Source organism: Salvelinus fontinalis, chromosome 28 (genome assembly GCF_029448725.1).
Source record: "Salvelinus fontinalis isolate EN_2023a chromosome 28, ASM2944872v1, whole genome shotgun sequence".
Lineage (NCBI taxonomy): Eukaryota > Metazoa > Chordata > Actinopteri > Salmoniformes > Salmonidae > Salvelinus > Salvelinus fontinalis.
Genome location: NC_074692.1, coordinates 33,403,686 through 33,421,769, shown reverse-complemented (window position 1 = coordinate 33,421,769; position 18,084 = coordinate 33,403,686). Strand labels below are relative to the sequence as shown.

General features: G+C 42.3%; 2 protein-coding genes across 3 annotated transcripts; one reads left to right on the top strand and one right to left on the bottom strand.

The window, feature by feature from the left end:
- Positions 1-369: 369 nt before the first annotated feature.
- rad17 (RAD17 checkpoint clamp loader component) lies at positions 370-10,421 on the bottom strand. 2 transcript variants are annotated; one of them, XM_055887525.1, is made up of 17 exons: positions 10,261-10,421; positions 9,803-9,897; positions 9,449-9,715; positions 9,274-9,354; positions 8,771-8,951; positions 8,269-8,411; positions 8,024-8,076; positions 7,789-7,914; positions 7,570-7,639; positions 7,150-7,261; positions 6,558-6,758; positions 6,135-6,229; positions 5,915-6,061; positions 4,829-4,957; positions 4,436-4,556; positions 1,571-1,628; positions 370-1,444 (listed from the first exon to the last, which is right to left on the bottom strand). In XM_055887525.1, exons 2-17 carry the CDS (start codon positions 9,845-9,847, stop codon positions 1,153-1,155), a joined length of 2,121 nt encoding a protein of 706 aa, XP_055743500.1. In that variant the 5' UTR covers positions 9,848-9,897; positions 10,261-10,421; the 3' UTR covers positions 370-1,152. The 2 variants fall into 2 exon arrangements, with proteins under 2 accessions (XP_055743500.1, XP_055743501.1); XM_055887526.1 differs by lacking the exon at positions 10,261-10,421 and having other exon boundaries at positions 9,792-9,883.
- A 21-nt stretch (positions 10,422-10,442) lies between these two features.
- On the top strand, positions 10,443-16,943 carry ak6 (adenylate kinase 6). Its single transcript, XM_055887527.1, has 5 exons — positions 10,443-10,688; positions 11,102-11,194; positions 14,535-14,593; positions 14,745-14,890; positions 15,440-16,943. Exons 1-5 carry the CDS (start codon positions 10,652-10,654, stop codon positions 15,627-15,629), a joined length of 525 nt encoding a protein of 174 aa, XP_055743502.1. The 5' UTR covers positions 10,443-10,651; the 3' UTR covers positions 15,630-16,943.
- Positions 16,944-18,084: the final 1,141 nt, after the last annotated feature.

Below are 18,084 nucleotides of genomic sequence, written 5' to 3'. Positions count from 1 at the left end.
TCACAAAACAGTCATTCAAAAATATCTAAATGCATATTTCCATGAATCTGATTGAGATCAAACGATTGGTATGCATTCTGTCGTTCTTCCCCTGAACAAGGCAGTTAACCCACTGTTCCTAGGCCGTCATTGTAAATAATAATTTGTTCTTAACTGACTTGCCTAGTTAAATAAAGTAAAATAAGATCTATCTCAACATAAAACATTTATTTATAGTTGTTTAAAATGATTACTGTTATTCACTGCTTTGCTTGCTGTAGTTCTATAGGTATCTTAAAGATAATTGTTATGCCATATTGGGGTTCTCTGATATGATACCCATAAATGGAAGAGACTTGGATGACATTATTTCTGTACTCAGAGGAAACATTCAATTTTAACAAAATACTTTATTTCACTTTCTGTTTTACTTTTCCGTTGAGTTAAGATGGAGGCCACAATGTTTTGTAATCTTTTCTTCAAGATTCAGTGGAAGCTAGAGGTGAATGGTAACCTTTAACATTAACCTGTAACAAGCACTCTTGGCACGGTCATTTACAAAAAAGACAAGGATGAAGAAAAATCTAATTGAAAAGCCAAGCAGGGATATTAAGCCTACCTACCACTGTACACATCTTCCAAGTTCAACAGTTCTAAAGCCAAACTAAATATATTCAAAAGCGATGTGCTCTAAACACACAAATAAATAAACCCTAACAAACACACAAAGTCTGCAATAAAGACACAACATCTGTCATGTGTGTTTTGTTAATACATGTTTCAAATAAATCATTGTGTCAGGTCCAATTCCATTTCAATATAAGTCACTTGTTCAGATATGGAATCAGACAGGAATTGGGATGGAATTTGCCCCCCCCCCCGAACTCACTGAGGCAAAACAGTAATGAATAATACCAGAAATTCATTGACATGAAAACTACAGTCATTACCATAAGAAACAATAACAGATACAGTGACAGTCAGACCTATAATACCAACGAACGCAAACTTCTTCTGTTCTGTCCTGTAAGTGATCACAGTTTTTAAGTAAGGCGGGAGGGCCGGACAATGTTAGAAGTCCTGTTATTGGAACGTCTGCTCTGTCAATCACAAAGGCGGGAGGTGAATGTATCAGAAGTCTCTGTACTGTGATTAGAGTGTCAGCTCTGTCAATCAGAAATCACTGTCGTATTCCTCTATGACTACGTCCTCCTCCAGAAGGGCTGAGGTGGTAGTGGGCTGAGGCTGGGAGGCAGGGAGGTCTCCATCTGGTCCCCCAGCCCCTGGGCCCTGGCTGCCTGGTAGGAGAGGCTCCAGGGAGGGATCCCCCTCGTCTCCTGTCTCCCCAGAGAGGGTGCCCGAGGTTGGGTCGACAGATGAAGACACGAGCCCCCCCTCCTCCTCTTCCTCACTGTCCAACTCCAGCAGCCCTGGGTCTTTGTCTGTCAGAGCCTCCAGTTTCAACCTGAACAGTTGCAGAGAGAGAGGAATACACTTTTTTTTTTAAAGAAGGTCAGTGGCATAGAACATATGTAAGACAACTTCCCAATATGGTGCAAATATAGTAAAAGATCACTTATTGGTGATGTACCTGCCATGCAACTTTCTGCGGGAAAGACAACCCACGTCCTGAATGAAGGCTATCTGAGCTGTATGGGAGAGACAGAGAAGGAAAAGGGGGGGGCAGAAAGAGAGGGACAGGGAGACATGGAAGGGGAGAGGGAGTCAGATGTGTTAGTACTGTGCTGTAACAAAAACCTGCATACCCAGTAGGTGGAGACCCCTTTACTGTTCTAACACAATACTCCAGTTAGTTTAGCAAGCTCGACTTCCATAACATGCTACGGGTGGGTTATCTTAGTAGCATGCAAGCTAATCAAACCTGCCTGGTGGCTCGTTTCCATAATAGCAACCTTGATTAACGCCCTCAAACGGAAACTGAATGAAGAACAATGATATTCATGAAGACATATTGTACATGTCACTGACATCGACAGTAGGAGTGTGCCAACCTGGCCATACCTGTAAGTTGACAGTTGATAGTCGGTTGATACTCGTGATCGGAAAGTGTTTTAATATGTCTAAATAGATTGTTGTTAAAATACCCATCTGCAAGTTTATAGACCAAAAAACCTGCAGATTATGAGCAGCGTGGAGGGGTGCATGTCTGTGTCCTCAATTTGCTGTCACTAAATCAGAATGCTCACCGGCAGCTCATATTTTGTCCCTAATAATCGCCCCACTATGGTATCAAACGTCCTCACCATTTGATTTAACATAGTACCAAGCTAACATGAGGCAGTATCGATATAAATGATCAGACCGTAAACATGCGAGGAGATGTGATCGGGTGAAATTATGAAGCAAAGCGGATGAACTGGGCCTAAAATGAACACCTGCCACCTGCGGGTTGATGTTGGCATTGGTAGCTAAGATGTCTATTTCACCAGCCACGTTGGTGGGTGGTCAGGGCTCCAGTGTTGAGCATTTCACTAGCATTTGTGATAAAAAAAAAGTCAAGTATGATCACATTTATAGTCAAATAAATGCTGCAGTGGCTGTTTTGTTTCATAGCTGGTAAATTAAATCGCATAAAAGAACTACGAATCCTTTAGCCTATCCGACCTCCCGCTGCAACACTGCCTGGCAGGGAGCTGTGCGCACGTGAAGAGCGGATTGAAATATACCATTTTAGAAGAGCTGCTTGCCTTACAGGCATAAAAGTTGGTCTAATTTACATGAAACGAAAGTCTACTGAAGTGAGACTTTGTTCTTGTGTTTCTTGGCTATTTATTTGTTTTTTTCACAAGCTATGTTATTTTTCACTGTTTGAGTTTCAACTGTTAGAGAAGACAAGGCTGCTACTGGTCAGACTCTCAATCTCACAGGCACAAACACATCTGAGTCACGTTACCAAGGTAACCTTAAACCCTTTAAAGGGCAGGGGAACATTTTTGTTTCATCTGTGATATTTTGGTTAAGACTAAGGTCACAAAAAAATGAAATGAAACAATAGACCACATTACTTCTTACTATATTGAACAAAAATATTAAAATATATCAGAAATATTCCATACACACAAAAAGCTTATTTCTCTCAGATTTTGTGCACAAATTTGTTTACATCCCTGTTAGTGAGCATTTATCCTTTGCTGCTGGACCAAAAGGTTAATTTTAGGCCCTGGAGTGGACAGAGAAATAAAACTTCGCTCTAACCAATCAGAGGAGCAGGATCAACATACAGCCCCGTCCTTCTCTATAGACAACCTCACACTCGATTTAACAATGCGTGCTGGCACCTGAAAATATTTTATTATTTTATCAGATAATTACAACAACAAAAAAACTCAGATCATAATCGTGTCAGGAAAATTGCCCATATCCGATTCAATACTGGTTTTGTTGGACTACTCGACACACCCCTAGTCGTCAGACACTAGTAGCAATAGCAAACCCAGGTTCAAGAGCGACATGGCTTTCAGATGCAAATCAACCACCTGCACTCTAATAAGCAGTCAAAACAACAGACCCTGTCCTTCATTTGAATGTGATCTGCATGTGTTTAACCTCGTAAGGAGGAGGACAGAGCTCTTCGGTCTGCTGCTGTAGACAGGCAAGTATAAAAAGGCCATTCTGTTTAGAGCTCCAGACGTCCTGAGACACCAGACCGGGTCTCAGGGTCAGCCAACTCCTGAGATTCTGTCCATCTCCACTCAGTTAGGTAAAGCTGCTTTACATTTGGATTTTTTTGTACCTCACTTTTGTAATAATCTCCAAGGCTCTCTAAAATGTTAAAATGTTAGACATTGAGTGCATCTAGGGCATGGGTTGGAAACAGGTGGTCCACAGGTCCAAAAACGTCCGCAAGTGATATTTTCTGCCCCTAAAAGTGTGTCACCGGGAATGAGTTTAATTTAGGAAATACATTCTCAAGTTCTCTCATAAATCATATTTTTTTTTATATGTTATCGTGTCTCAATGTATGAAATTATTGTTCTTTTCAAATACAATCTCTTTTAGGGTTTAGTTGGTCAATTTACGTTGTACAAATGATTAGAATTATGCTGCAGCCCCTGACCATCCGCTCAGACAAAAAAAGAACAGGCCGTGGCTGAATCGAGTTGCCTACTCGCCGTAAGGAAATTCAGATGGCTGACTGAGGACATTTTAACTGAAGAATGGGTTTGTTGTCTATGATTGTGTTTTGCGCTGTGTACTGATGCGAATATAGATGTGTACAGAAATGTGTACAGAGATGTGTACAGATGTTAATATAGATGTTAATATAGATGTGAATATTTTCATGTGGGCTCATGTAGAAACTATCAAATAAAAGGTTCAACAAAGATGAGGATGTTTCTGTTCTGGTTATCTATTTCTATAATCTTTGATTGTGTGTGTGTGTATAATCTTTAATTCTAAGGTTGTAGGGCAATGCAGGTCACGTGTGTCTAACCTGGATTCCTCAAGGGGTTGCTGAGCTGGGCGAGGTAAGGAAGTAGCTCTGTCTGGAGACTAACAGGCGTCAGGCAGAAACTGATGAAGAGAGACTGGGCAGCCTGGCAGTTCTCGCGGTACTGAAATAACACACACACACACACACGCACACACACACACACACACACACACATTAGGACTTCAGAAAGTCCCCTCATGTTACTGGTATCAACCCCAATGTGTGTGTGAAAGTATTCCCTTCATAACCTTGACCTTTCACCTTATCTTGACCAGTAGCAAGTTGGGTTTGAGCTTGGGCCTGAATATGTTTGTGTGAGTGACTGTGTAAGCATGTGCGCACACGCACGCGCGTACATAAGTGTTTGTGTGCGCTTGTGCGTGTTAAAGTTACCTTCTTGTTGACCAATAGCCAGTTGGGTTTGTGTAGGGGTCTGAAGCCACCAGCCACGTGACCAGAGTTGGAGTGTAGAAGACCTCTGGTGGCGACAGAAGAGCCGTACTCCGCCATGGTGCTTCGAGACTACACACACACACACAATGACACTGCCTGCTAGCCGGGAAACGTTTTGCAACAGTAACTCAATAGGCATATGCACTGCTTGTGATATGATACCAGTGGGGCATCATATGAAAAACTTGACTACGAGACAGTGTCCCAATCCAAGTCCTCAATGTTAGATTTAAATATTTCATAGCCTCATGGTCCTGACATTTTGACAACCAAGTGCTCAAAGTTGTCATGTACATTTGGACAATGGTGTTTTTTCTATTCTTTAAAACCAGGAATTGTATTGGTTTGTGAACAGTGCTACTCACACTACACTTGTGCAATCAGGATAAAACACAACTCTATAAGGAACTGGGAAACCCGAGGTCATTCTGAGAAATAGGGCAGGCGATTTGATTTCAACATCTGAACAAAGTGGACAGGCTAGCATGCTGATCAAACAGAGACGGACATAAGGGTGTGTTCACAATTACACTGTTCTGTCTTGTTAGCTAGCAAATAGATCTGAAATGGACTAAACTAGAAATATAAAGATTAGCATAATGTTGATGAGACCGGTGTTAATGGTCTATAATGCCTGCTACATACAGTCATTCATTATTAGTGAATGTGTATTATGCATGGTTCTGGTAAAACATTGTTTTACAAAAAGGACATTTTCAGAGACTTGAAAGCCAGATCAGTGATTATTGCAAAAAAAGCTGGTTAAACTATTTTGATCAAATAATTACATTATTAGTGGGTCTTATGATTGTGGAAGGCTTATATTAAGCCTAGGTATAATTTCACAAACCCTGAATTCATTCGATTATCGCTGACTGTTTGAAATGCAGTTTATTTTACCTTTAAAATTGTACAACAAAAGGCAAATTTAGAGAAAATGTTATGAAACAAAAAATGGAGATACATATCGTGAAATCGGCCATGTTTGATTTTTAGGCCATAATGGCCAGTCCTAGTGCTACTCACGCTCCACTCGGCAGTGAGGAAGTCAGCATCAGACAGGTACTCTGAGGCCCGGGCCACATCCTCCACATCAGAGAAGAACTCCAGGTAATTCTGTTGCAGGTACAGGCTGAAGAACTCTCCTGACATGTGGGAGCGTTCTACTACAGCCTGATAGTGGAGAGGGAGGTGGGGGTTATATGATGACACGTTAGGTCTGTCTATGTGTTGGTCTGTGTTGTACCTCTGGGTCCACCAGTAGCCTGTCTCTGTGGTGCTCTGAGAGGTGTGCAGGCAGACTGGGTCCTTGGGCACCTTCTGAACCCTCAGGGCTCTCCCCTGTCAATCATAAACACACCAGCCAATCACAATCCATCCACTTCAACAGAGCCCCTCCTCCCAGCAATGTAACATTGTGGAACATTACTGCTATAATTGTGACGAACAGAGCTGTTCTGATTCCTTATTCTACATGTCAGAGACGCACGTTTGTTCTCTATAATACATCTCTATCTGAATGTTCCGCAATGTTGTATCTCTGCTGAATCTAAATGCTATGAAAAGGCTTCCTCTCCATCTCTCTATTCTGTTCACACTGGACAGGTAAAAGCTATTTCCCCTGATAGGCTTTCACCATGTACTGCCCATTTCCCCTGCCGTCACTCACTCTTGCAGTAGAGGATCTTGCCGAGTGCTCTGAAGAGAAAGAGGGAGGCGTCTTTCCCCCCTATCGCCTGCTCCTTGTCCCGCCCCTCTGCATCTTTGGCTTTCCTCTTTCCACGCGTTGCCCTGACAACGGCTCTCCCCGACGAGGTCGCCGTCGCCTTTCCCCTTTCCACTGCCCAGAACCCCTTCTTCATAGACTGGTCTGGAAGATTATAACCATGGAGAACAGCTTTACAGGTGGGTCACTAACTTTAATATATGAATCACTTCAGCAGTTCATCATCAGTAGACTACTGGTCTGTTACCTTTGTCACAAATTCAGTCTGGGTCCTGGCTAAAGAGGCCAGTTTCTCTGACAGATTAAGCCTTGTCCTAGACTAAAAAAAAGCCCTTTAAAATGTATAATTTCCATTGAATATGCGTCTTAGTCCAGGACTAGGCCATATGTGTCTAGGAAACCAAAAACCTCTAGGTGTCACAGTGCTAAACGGTTCGGAAGCCATTGATTTTAGACCAGTGGTCAACAGGATTAGAAGCAGCAGGTGACTGACCACTGAACTGTTGTGTGGCGTTTATGGGTGTGGCGCCCTCACCTGTGAGACAGGAGAACTGCAGGCTGTTGATGGCACTGCGGATGTCCCCAGAGGATCCTGAACACAGCAGCTCCAAAGCAGCCTTGTCAGGAACACACATCTTTCCTCCGCTCTGTGGACACACACACACACAAACACACACACGTTGACATCCAAAAAAGAACAGCACATACACACACGTACATTATTATTTTTATATTTTACCTTTATTTAATTAGGCAAGTCAGTTAAGAACAAATTCTTATTTACAATAACGGCCTACCGGGGATCAGTGTGTTAACTGCCTTGTTCAGGGGCAGAATGACAGATTTTTACCTTGTCAGCTCGGGGATTCAATCCAGCAACCTTTCGGTTACTGGCCCAATGCTCTAACCACTAGGCTACATACACTCCCATGCACACAAAGACATGTTGTTTTACCTTTACTGCCTGTACAGACACAATCCGGCTCATAACTTTCATCATACTGGTGGGAGCCACAGGGTTAAAACTGGAAACAGAAGAAGAGGGCCACTGGGTTAGAGAAAGATAACCTGTCAACAATCTGCCTGATGTTGCTAATGTTCACTTCCTCCTATACATGTTTAGGGAACAGTGGGCAGTGTGTTGGGTTAGTGTACAGAGTTGACTGTAAAGTACCTGATGTTGCAGACCCCCAGCTCCTCCTGTACATGTTTAGGAAACAGCAGTCTGGAGCTGCTGTCTCCACTCAGACTGTCAGACACGATGAACAGCAGGGGACGCCGGCACGTCTTCACAAACCGCCTGACAGAGGAGGAACATGTACATACACACACAAATTAATACAGAACAAAACCTCGGTATTAATATCTTCTGCAGTCACAGTGAGTCCCTCAAAACACGACGAGCTCACCTCAGAATATCATGCAGGGACCCAGGCTGCCTGTAGAACTGGTTAGGAAAGTCCTGAGAGCGTGCAAGAGCGAGGGAGAAATAAAGAGAGAAATTAACACCAGATACACAAATGTTGAACTCAATTTCAAGAAAAAAAAAGTTAAAAATACGTAAAACTTTTCTTACTACTGTAAACGTTTAAGTGCTGTGTTGTCGTGGCAACGATACTGTCTGTCTAAGTACTAAGTAGGTAGTGTACTGTACCTCCACCAGTATGAGCTTCCTGTCTGAGTCTGAGGCCCCTCCCTCTCCGCTCATCTGCAGGCGGTTGTACTTGTTGGCCCTGAGAAGGAACTCCTGGAACAGGCCTGTTTGAGAGCTGCCATAGAAACCATTGAACCTCGAGTCTGGGGAGGAAGGAAGAAAACGGTAAAGTTCATGTGATTATGTGTTGGATGTACGCTGGCAATCCAACTGTTATTTGTCCAATGACGTTTATTGCGTCTACTTCTTGAACATACATTACAATAAAAACGAATGATCAACAAAAAACAAAAACGGGAAAACACAAAATAGAGGTACTAGCCTGTTTGGTCCAGACAGACCTCGGGCCTGTTTAGGAGGGTGCAACGTTACAAAAATGTACTAAACAGATAGGATAGTTTGTTATGTGGAATAAGGAATCATGTCAGCCCCACACAATCAATTTCTATCTGCAACGTTCAGAAAGTTTTACACCACTGAATACACACCAGGTTTTTCTCACCTGGGTCGAAGGTCTGTCTGTAAGTGTCAGGGTCTGAGCGGTCTGCGCTGGGTCGGTACTCTGAGAGGCTGGAGGGGTTGCTCCACTCCTGCACCCTGTAGCCCAGTTCCTGGGCCAGAACCTGCACTGTAGCTGACTTCCCACACCCCGACGGACCGGTCAACAGCAGGATAGCGCCACCCTGTGGACACAGTCAAATTTGAGTACTGAGACCTTTCAGAAAACTTGTGTTTAGATTAGATTTCATAGAAATGGGAAAATGTTTGGGGTGGGGTGGTGCAATAAAATGTGCTCATGCACAAACAGATTTTTCATGGGGTGCTATTGGCATAAATGAGCAGTAGGCCATGTTTTAGCTTTGATTTGGTGTATTATTCTCAATTGAAAACACAAGTATTCAGAATTTGAAGTGCTAAAAGTGTCTGTAAAACTGTGATGAATGCATAGTGCCATAACAGTGATCAATAGCCATCTTTTGAGCTTTAAAAACATCAGAGCCAAACCTTTGCAGTCTTGGGGTCCACGTGTACTCTCATCCAATCCTCCACCTCTTCAATCTTCTTTTTGTGGACGGCCAGTTCAGCCTACACAAGGCCAAACAGAGATAAGTGTGTGATGAAATTCACAACTTCACTCCAGTGGGGTCTGGTGGTGTAGTCTTTCCCCCAGGATGGTTACCTGAGAGTGGGGCTTGTGTGTGTCCACCCAGGGCTCATCCTGGTCCCCCTGTGCAGGCTCTGTGGAGGTAGAGGTCTGGAGCTTAGAGGCGTTGGGGTCTGCCCTCCTCTTACGGAGGCGTTTGCTGCTGTTGGGGTCGGTGCTGGACGGCCGGGCCTTGCCAACCCAGGTACCTCCAGAGAGGGCTACGCCTCCAATGCTTGAGGAGAGGGAGAGGTTGGCATTGCCGAGGTGTTCACCGAATGATGGCTCCACCCAACGATCCAGCTGGGGGGAGAGAGATGTTAGTGAAGTGACAGTGCATCCTTTTAACGTGTTAGAGATCTACTTTGAACTCGCTCACCATGAACTCACTTTATTAGAGGCTACTTTTCCTCTCAGAAAAAGTTTTGACATCATAAGATGTGGTGCTTCACATTGACAAAAGGAGCCAGCTGGTCAATGCAAGACTGAGGAAGATGGAATAGAAAACAATCATCAGCTTATATCATAACGTATGCAGAAAACAGACTAGCTTAGCTAGCTAACGTAGTTACCTAGCGCCAATTTTACTGACGTTTGCTAGGAATTGAGTTTGCTACTGAGTAATAGCTATCTACGTGGCATAACTAAGTAGGAATAAAGTCGATTAAGTCACCAGAGCTACAATAGTAGCTAACACATCCAACGTTTCGAATAGTCTAGCTAACTCTAGTTGTCAAACAAGTTAACAAAGTAACGTTAAGCTAAAGTTGCTAGTTAGTTAGCCATCTACGCAGACTTCACTTCTCACGCACAAACCTAGCTAGATAAAGGAAACAAAGTACGCATACCTTTCTTGGCCATCCTCTGAAGTAATTCCAAACTTTGAAAGTCACATGTATTATAACTTACGTTTGTAATAGAAACGCAAATACATAACAAACGTCGATTCGAAACACCACAACAGAGAGCGTTTTCCCTTTAAAATTGAGGTCCTTCTGCCAACGCGGCGCGCAATACCGACGTCACATTACTCACACGGGGTGCGTGTTCTCCAAATACACGATTCACGAAGCTTTGTTGTATTTTACTCATAGTTAACTTTGATTGAGTGGGTTACTGATTGTTACAAATTGCCTGGTTTTGTTAACAAAAGTAACGAACAAAATAGGATAACTTTCCGAGTTCTAAGGTACCTGTATTTGGTCACGTGCAGTGCACGCAAGGCAAAGAAAAACAGCGATGAAAATCATGAAGCGACCAAATATTCTACTGACAGGTAATGTTAAACAAGTCCCCATCCAACGAGTTAACTATCTATTTAACTATCACCGTCTACCCGCCTCTATAACGATATTTAATTTGTAAGTTTATAGACCGTTCAGGGCGATTATGTGCTTGTGGCTAGCCAATGATGCACCACAAATACGCTCGAAAGATGCTGCGTGGTCGAAATTCCTGGTTGGTAACGTTAGCTAGCTACTAACGTTAGTAGGTGCTGTACCTAACAACCCCCTCTGTAACTTTAGCATCATTCACTTGCAAATGGTTTGCATAGATACCAAATTTAGAAATAGAAAAGTAGTATGTTTGGAACGTAGTTGCAGATGTACAACGGCGAAGTAGGCTAAATTTGAGGTAGCTCCCTACCTACTTAGCACGTTATTTATAATGATTATGCCATCCTGACAGGCACCCCTGGCGTAGGGAAGACCACCCTGGGAAAAGAGCTTGCCCAGAGGACAGGACTAACCTATGTCAATGTAGGCGACCTGGCACAAGAAGGTAAGAAGAGACACTAGGGGTCTATTCAAAAAAGTATGAATGTATGTACTTGTAAGTCGCTCTGGATAAGAGCGTCTGCTAAATGACTTAAATGTAAATGTAAATGTATTCATTAGTCTGATCCCGTTGCAAAACGTTTTGCAATGGAAACCGTTAATTCCAAACGGAAAATGTTTTGCAGCGAAAACGAGTTTCTATTGGTCAGTTAGGCCCCTACCCGTTCTTTGCGTTTGGATCATAAAGGGCTTCTGTTGCGGAAAAACGTTTTCCAAACGTATTCTGACTAATGAATAGACCCCAGATGACCCAAGTGCATAAGGGTACACTAGCTACAGTCTCTTCAGAAAGTATTCACACACCTCGTCTGTTTCCACATTTTATTGTTACAGCCTGAATTTAAAATGGATGAAATTGAGAGGAAAACATTGTCACTGGCCTACACACAACACCACATAATGTCAGTGGAATTATGCTATTTGACATTTTTACTAATTGATAAAAAGTGAAAAGTTAACATTTCTTGAGTCAATAAATATTCAACCCCTTTTGTTATGGCAAGCCTAAATAAGTTCAGAAGGAAAAATGTGCTTAACAAGTCACGTAATAAGTTGCATGGATGCACTCTGTTTGCAATAAGTGTTTAACATGTTTGTTTAAATAACTCTCTGTACCCCACACATACAATTATCTGTAAGGTCCTTCTGTCGAGCAGTGAATTTCAATCACAGATCGAACCACACAGACCAGGGAGGTTTTCCAACGCCTCGCAAAGAAGGGCACCTATTGATAGATGGGTAAACATTTTTAATAAGCAGACATTGAAATATCCCTTTGAGCACGGTGAAGTTATTAAAGATACAGGCGTCCTTCCTAACTCAGTTGCCGGAGAGGAAGGAAGCATCTCAGGGATTTCACCATGAGGCCAGTGGTGACTTTAAAACAATTACAGAGTTTAATGTGGCTGTGATAGAAAAACTGAGAATGGATCAACAACATTGTAGTTACTCCATAATACTAGCCTAATTGACAGAGGGAAAAGAAGGAAGCCTGTACTGAATAAAAATATCCTGTTTGCAACAAGGCACTAAAGCTTTGTGGCAAAGCAATTAACTTTTTATCCAGAGTACAGTGTTATGTTTGTGCAAATACAACACATTACTGAATACCACTCCATTTTGTTCAAACATTTATTTATTTTTTATTTCACCATTATTTAACCAGGTAGGCCAGTTGAGAACACGTTCTCATTCGCAACTGTGACCTGGCCAAGATAAAGCAAAGCAGTGCGACAAAAACAACAACACAGAGTTACACATAAACAAACGTACAGTCAATAACACAATAGAAAAATCTATGTACAGTGTGTGCAAATGTAGGTAGGTAGGCAATAAATTGGCCACAGAGGCGAAATAATTCAAGTTTAGCATTAACAATGGAGTGATAGATGTGCAGATGGTGATGTGCATGTAGAGATACTGGGGTGCAAAAGAGCAAGAGGATAAGTAACAGTTATGTGGGATGAGGTAGTTGGGTGTGTTATTGGCTGATTGGCTGTGTACAGTACAGGTACAGTGATCGGTAAGCTGCTCTGACAGCTGATGCTTAAAGTTAGTGAGGGAGAAATAAGTCTCCAGCTTCAGTGATTTTTGCAATTCGTTCCAGTCATTGGCAGCAGAGGACTGGAAGGAAAGGCGGCCAAAGGAAGTTTTGGCTTTGGGGATGACCAGTGAAATATACCTGCTGGAGCGCGTACTATGGGTGGGTGTTGCTATGGTGACCAGTGAGCTGTGATAAGGCGGGACTTTACCTAGCATAGACTTATAGATGAGCATAGTGGTGGCTGTGTCATGTTATGGGTATGCTTATAATCGGACTGTGGAGTTTTTCAGGATAAAAAAGAAACGGAATGGAGCTAAGCACAGGCAAAATCAGAGAGGAAACCCTGTTATGTCTGCTTTCCACCAGACACTGGGAGATTACTTCACCTTTCAGCAGGACAATAACCTAAACACAAGGCCAAATCTAACACTGGAGTTGCTTAACAAGACAGTGAATGTTCCTGAGTGGCTGGGTTACAGTTTTGACTTACATTACCAGTCAAAAGTTTGGATGCACCTACACATTCCAGGATTTCTTTATTTGTACTATTTTCTACATTGTAGAATAATAGTGAAGACATCAACACTTTGAAATACCACATATGGAATCATGTAGTAACCAAAAAAGTGTTAAACAAATCAAAATATATTTTATATTTCAGATTCTTCAAAGTAGCCACCCTTTGCATTGACAGCTTTGCACACTCTTGGCATTCTCTCAAGCAGCTTTGAGGTAGTCACCTGGAATGCATTTCAATTAACAGGTGTGTCTTGTTAAAAGTTAATTTGTGGGATTTCTTTCCTTAATGCAACCACTGTGTCAAATTTAAAATAGAATAAACTTTATGGAAAAAGCATAATCTGAGAATGGCGCTCAGAGCCCAAACCAGCTAGAGAAATATCTGCCATGTTGGGTAGTCAACATTATTCATAAAGAAAATTATAAATTCACTTACCTTTGATGATCTTAATCAGAATGCACTCCCAGGAATCGCAGTTCCACAATAAAGGCTTGTTTTGTTCGATAATGTCCATCATTTATGTCCATTTATGTCCAATCGCTTCTTTTGTTTGGGCGTTAGGTAAACAATTCAAAAGCGCGATCTGGTCCATTCGGACGAAACGTTAAAAAAAAAAATGTTATTTCATAGTTTTGATGTCTTCACAAAATTATTCTACAATGTAAAAAAATAAATAAAGAAAAACCCTTGAATGAGGAGGTGTGTCAACTTTTGACTGGTACTGTAAATCTACTTGAAAATCTATGGCAAGACCTGAAAATAGTTGTCTGGCAATGATCAGCAACTAATTTGACAGAGCTTGAATAATTTAGAAAAGAATAATGGGCAAATGTTGCACAATCCAGGAGTGAAAAGCTCTTAGAGACTCAAAGACGCACAGCTTTAAATCACTGCCAAATGTTTGACTTGGGTGTGAGCACTTATGTAAATTAGGAATGTCCTATATTTCTCTTCAATACATTTTGCTAAAATTTCTAAAAACATGTTTTTACTTTATTTGTGAGGGGGGGGGGGGGCATATTTAATCCATTTTGAATTTGGGCTGTAACACCTAAAGTGGAATAAGTCCCGGGTATGAATACTTTCTGAAGCCACTGTATCTATCATAAGACTACCCCATCACGACTCATTGTGTTTTCACATGACGGGAGTAGAAATAGGCCCATATCTGATTATTAGTTTTGGAGAGCATGCTGATGATGTTTGTCTTGGTCTCTTCAGGGCAGCTGTTTGATGGATTTGATGAAGAGTACCAGTGCCCAGTGTTAGATGAAGACCGGGTGAGTCTTATTTCATCTAAAACAGTCTATTCACATCTCATGACAAAGCCGGTGTATTTTAGGTACTGCAGTTACCCGCCACGCGACTTGTGTGTTTTTGTTTCCCCTCGCTGGGTTTTTTAAGGCTGATTGTTTTACTACCTTGTTCCAGGTGGTGGATGAGCTGGAGGATAAGATGGGGGACGGAGGGGTGATAGTGGACTACCACGGCTGTGACTTCTTCCCAGAGCGCTGGTTTCAGATTGTCTTCGTGCTCCGCACAGACAACACCAACCTCTACAGCCGGCTGGAGGGCAGGTGGGTTTCTCCTGGCAAATTGGAAAAAGGTTTAACAGTGTATTTGCTAGACGTGGCGAACACGGACTACATTATCACTGCCGTGCTGTTTTCCAAATGGGCTACAGACACCATGACCCTGTGCGCCTCCTTACTTTTTCTTTTCTTCATACTATCGTGCCAACCTAAATCTTTTTACGCTGGCTGAGAGGTTTTATTTGCCTGTAGTGCTTTCAACACGGTTCCAGCTACTATGGTTGGCGCATAAACAGGCCAGTGGTTTGCAACCCAGTATGGCTCGGCTCAGTAGTCTAAAAAGGGTCTCTCTCCTACAACTCGCTGACATGCTCCTCCCTTTCCTTCTCCTTCATGGGGGGGGCTACATAGGGAAGTGTTTTGTACAATCTCTTATTTCTCTCTGTGTACCCCCTGTAGAAGAAATGCAAAACACACACAGAGAGAGAGAGACTGTACAAAACACTTCCCTCTTCCCTGGTGAGACCCTATGGAGGATTCAGGAAGGTCTAACACATTATGTGTATTTTTCTCTCTCTTTCTCTGTCTCCACAGGGGCTACACAGGGAAGAAATTGCAGGACAATGTCCAGTGTGAGATCTTCCAGACCATTTATGAGGAGGCCATGGAGGCCTACAAGGAGGAGATTGTCCACCAGTTGCCCAGCAACGAGCCTGAGGACCTGGAGCGCAACCTGGAGCAGGTAGTCCAGTGGATAGAGCAGTGGGTGAAGGACAACAACTAGCATGGACACAAACCCTATAAACCAAAACAGTGCATGGCTGGAATCTTCTTCATACTAGAAAAAACATACCAATCGACTCTTTGTTTGTTGGAGAAAAAAAAAAATTCTATATGCCTTTAACTTATAGCAATCGCACACATACTAGGATAGTACTGAGGCTTTAAATCCTGGTTTTGGTCTTGGTTCTGATCCTGGTTTTGGTTCGAGCACAACATGTATCACACCTGATTCTGAATTGATCAACCAATCATTGAGTTGTTGAAATGGGTGTGATAGTCTTGGATTGGAACAAAAATATGCCCCAGGTCTGAAAAATGAAATTCATCTAGCATAGTTGACAACATTGATGACATAAAATTGGTAAACAGTACACTCTATTGTAGACGTGTTTACAGTCTAAGACGTGGACAAGCATGGTTCCCTCACTGAGCAGAGGCCCAGTGTAATGATAATAAATATTTACGTCTCAAATGGCAGCCTGTTTGCTATATAGTGCACTAATTTTGACCAGGGCCTTGGACACTGGTCGACGGTAGTGCACTATATGTGGTAGCTGGTGTCAGTTGGGATGCTCCCATTGGCTGTGTTTATTCCCTTCTTGGACTGTATGGTTAACCACATCTTCATTTAGGATGAAAGCTAGGGCAGTAAGCATGTTTGGATACTGACTTGTGTTGCAAGAGCTGTTCATGTACAAGCTAGATGTCATGAAACACCATGTCATCACAAGATTTGGGCAGTATTCAAGTCCAAATGCATGCGTCACTATATCTCTACTCTGCTAAGGGAAATGTTTTGTCATTTTATAGAGTCTTTAAGGATGGACAAAATTGAATGTGTATTAGTTGGATGCATGCTGCATATTCTGGTGGCATAGATTGATTTAAAACTGATTACAATTTATTTTGCATTTATTGCATTGCAATGGTTTATCTACATAAAAAAAAAACATGCCTTTTGGTTAAATGTGTTTTTTTTAAATAGTATTATGTTTTAAATTCATAATTTCTTGTGGACATTGGTAGCCATAAACCTCGTCATGTCATTCAGATTTCAACAACACTTAATAATGCAGGAATTATGTTTTTGTCAGAAGTTATTTTTTCATTTTTTTTTTTTCATTTTAAGTTTTATATTTCCATTTTATTTTGAAAAGATGCATGAAACTTTTCATTTTGTCCTCATACCGCTAGTATTTCCATGAAATACTCACAGGTTTTAACAGTAGACATTGGTCGTTTTTGTATGGCTAAAGCTTTATACTGTACAAGGAAAGAATGATGGTGGAACCACATAATAAAGAATACAAATGCATTTATCATGAACTGGTGATTTCTTGGATCTGTAGTTAAAGCCCAGGGGTGTCTAAAGGCCAGGGGTGTCTCAGGGGTGTCTAAAGGCCAGGGGTGTCTCAGGGGTGTCTAAAAGCCAGGGGTGTCTCGGGTGTATAAAGCTCAGGGGTGTATAAAGCTCAGGGGTGTATAAAGCTCAGGGGTGTCTAAAGCTCAGGGGTGTCTAAAGCTCAGGGGTGTCTAAAGGCCAGGGGTGTCTCAGGGGTGTCTAAAGGCCAGGGGTGTCTCAGGGGTGTCTAAAGGCCAGGGGTGTCTAAAAGCCAGGGGTGTCTAAAAGCCAGGGGTGTCTAAAAGCCAGGGGTGTCTAAAAGCCAGGGGTGTCTAAAGGCCAGGGGTGTCTAAAGGCCAGGGGTGTCTAAAGGCTAGGGGTGTCTAAAGGCCAGGGGTGTCAAACTCATTTTGCCCTGGAAGCTGCATTCTGTCTCGGACGAAGTCCGGATTGGTTATATTTCCTCACCATCAAAAAGTTTGGGGTATTTTTCGAAGTTCCCTGACTGTTAAGCTTTCATTTCGGTGATTTATTAGCAAGCTGATGAATGTCGGTCCCTTATAATTTCTACACAGGGATAATCTCAATTTCATACTCCTCACCACCTCTTCTCGACTCCTCAAAATCCATTGGAGAAGGTCAGAGGGGAGAACCCCTCTGTTTCGATTTGGTTTAGTCATTTAAGTACATTGTGGTTTTGAGTAAAAACAACCAGTAGGCTGGATTGGACCCCATGGCATATGTTTCACACCCCTGCTACAGGCTATAAACTAAACTGGTATTTCTATTGGTGTGCTGCATCTGTAACTGAAATAGCCAGTTTGAGGAGCAAGCCTAGTCTGCAACAAAAAAAAAGTAAAATGCTAATTAGAGTAACGGCAAAAAAGTAGCAATTAGTAGTCAAAAGGGCCAAGGGGGGTTTCAGATCATATCACTGGTTTCGATCCCCGTTTTAAGAGCGCGCCAGTTACACCCACCGCACCAGGGGTGCGTTCAGTTCGATTGAACGTGTGCTACGTTGCGTACGGGCTAGTACTGAACGGCACGTTTCCCCAAACCGCAACCAAACCCCTCCCCGTTTGTTAACTAATCGCTTAGAAACGAGCCGTTCCCG

What these genes read in the sequence shown, in the direction of transcription:
- rad17 (XM_055887525.1), bottom strand. Translation starts at nt 9,847, where the DNA reads ATGATGTCAAAACTTTTTCTGAGAGGAAAAGTAGCCTCTAATAAA. An exon ending in GAAAAGTAGCCTCTAATAAA is followed by an intron (nt 9,716 to 9,802) that starts GTGAGTTCATGG and finishes CTCTCCCCCCAG; the next exon opens with CTGGATCGTTGGGTGGAGCC. An exon ending in CAACCCCTTGAGGAATCCAG is followed by an intron (nt 1,629 to 4,435) that starts GTTAGACACACG and finishes TCTCCCATACAG; the next exon opens with CTCAGATAGCCTTCATTCAG.
- ak6 (XM_055887527.1), top strand. Translation starts at nt 10,652, where the DNA reads ATGAAAATCATGAAGCGACCAAATATTCTACTGACAG. An exon ending in AGGCGACCTGGCACAAGAAG is followed by an intron (nt 11,195 to 14,534) that starts GTAAGAAGAGAC and finishes TGGTCTCTTCAG; the next exon opens with GGCAGCTGTTTGATGGATTT. An exon ending in CAGTGTTAGATGAAGACCGG is followed by an intron (nt 14,594 to 14,744) that starts GTGAGTCTTATT and finishes ACCTTGTTCCAG; the next exon opens with GTGGTGGATGAGCTGGAGGA.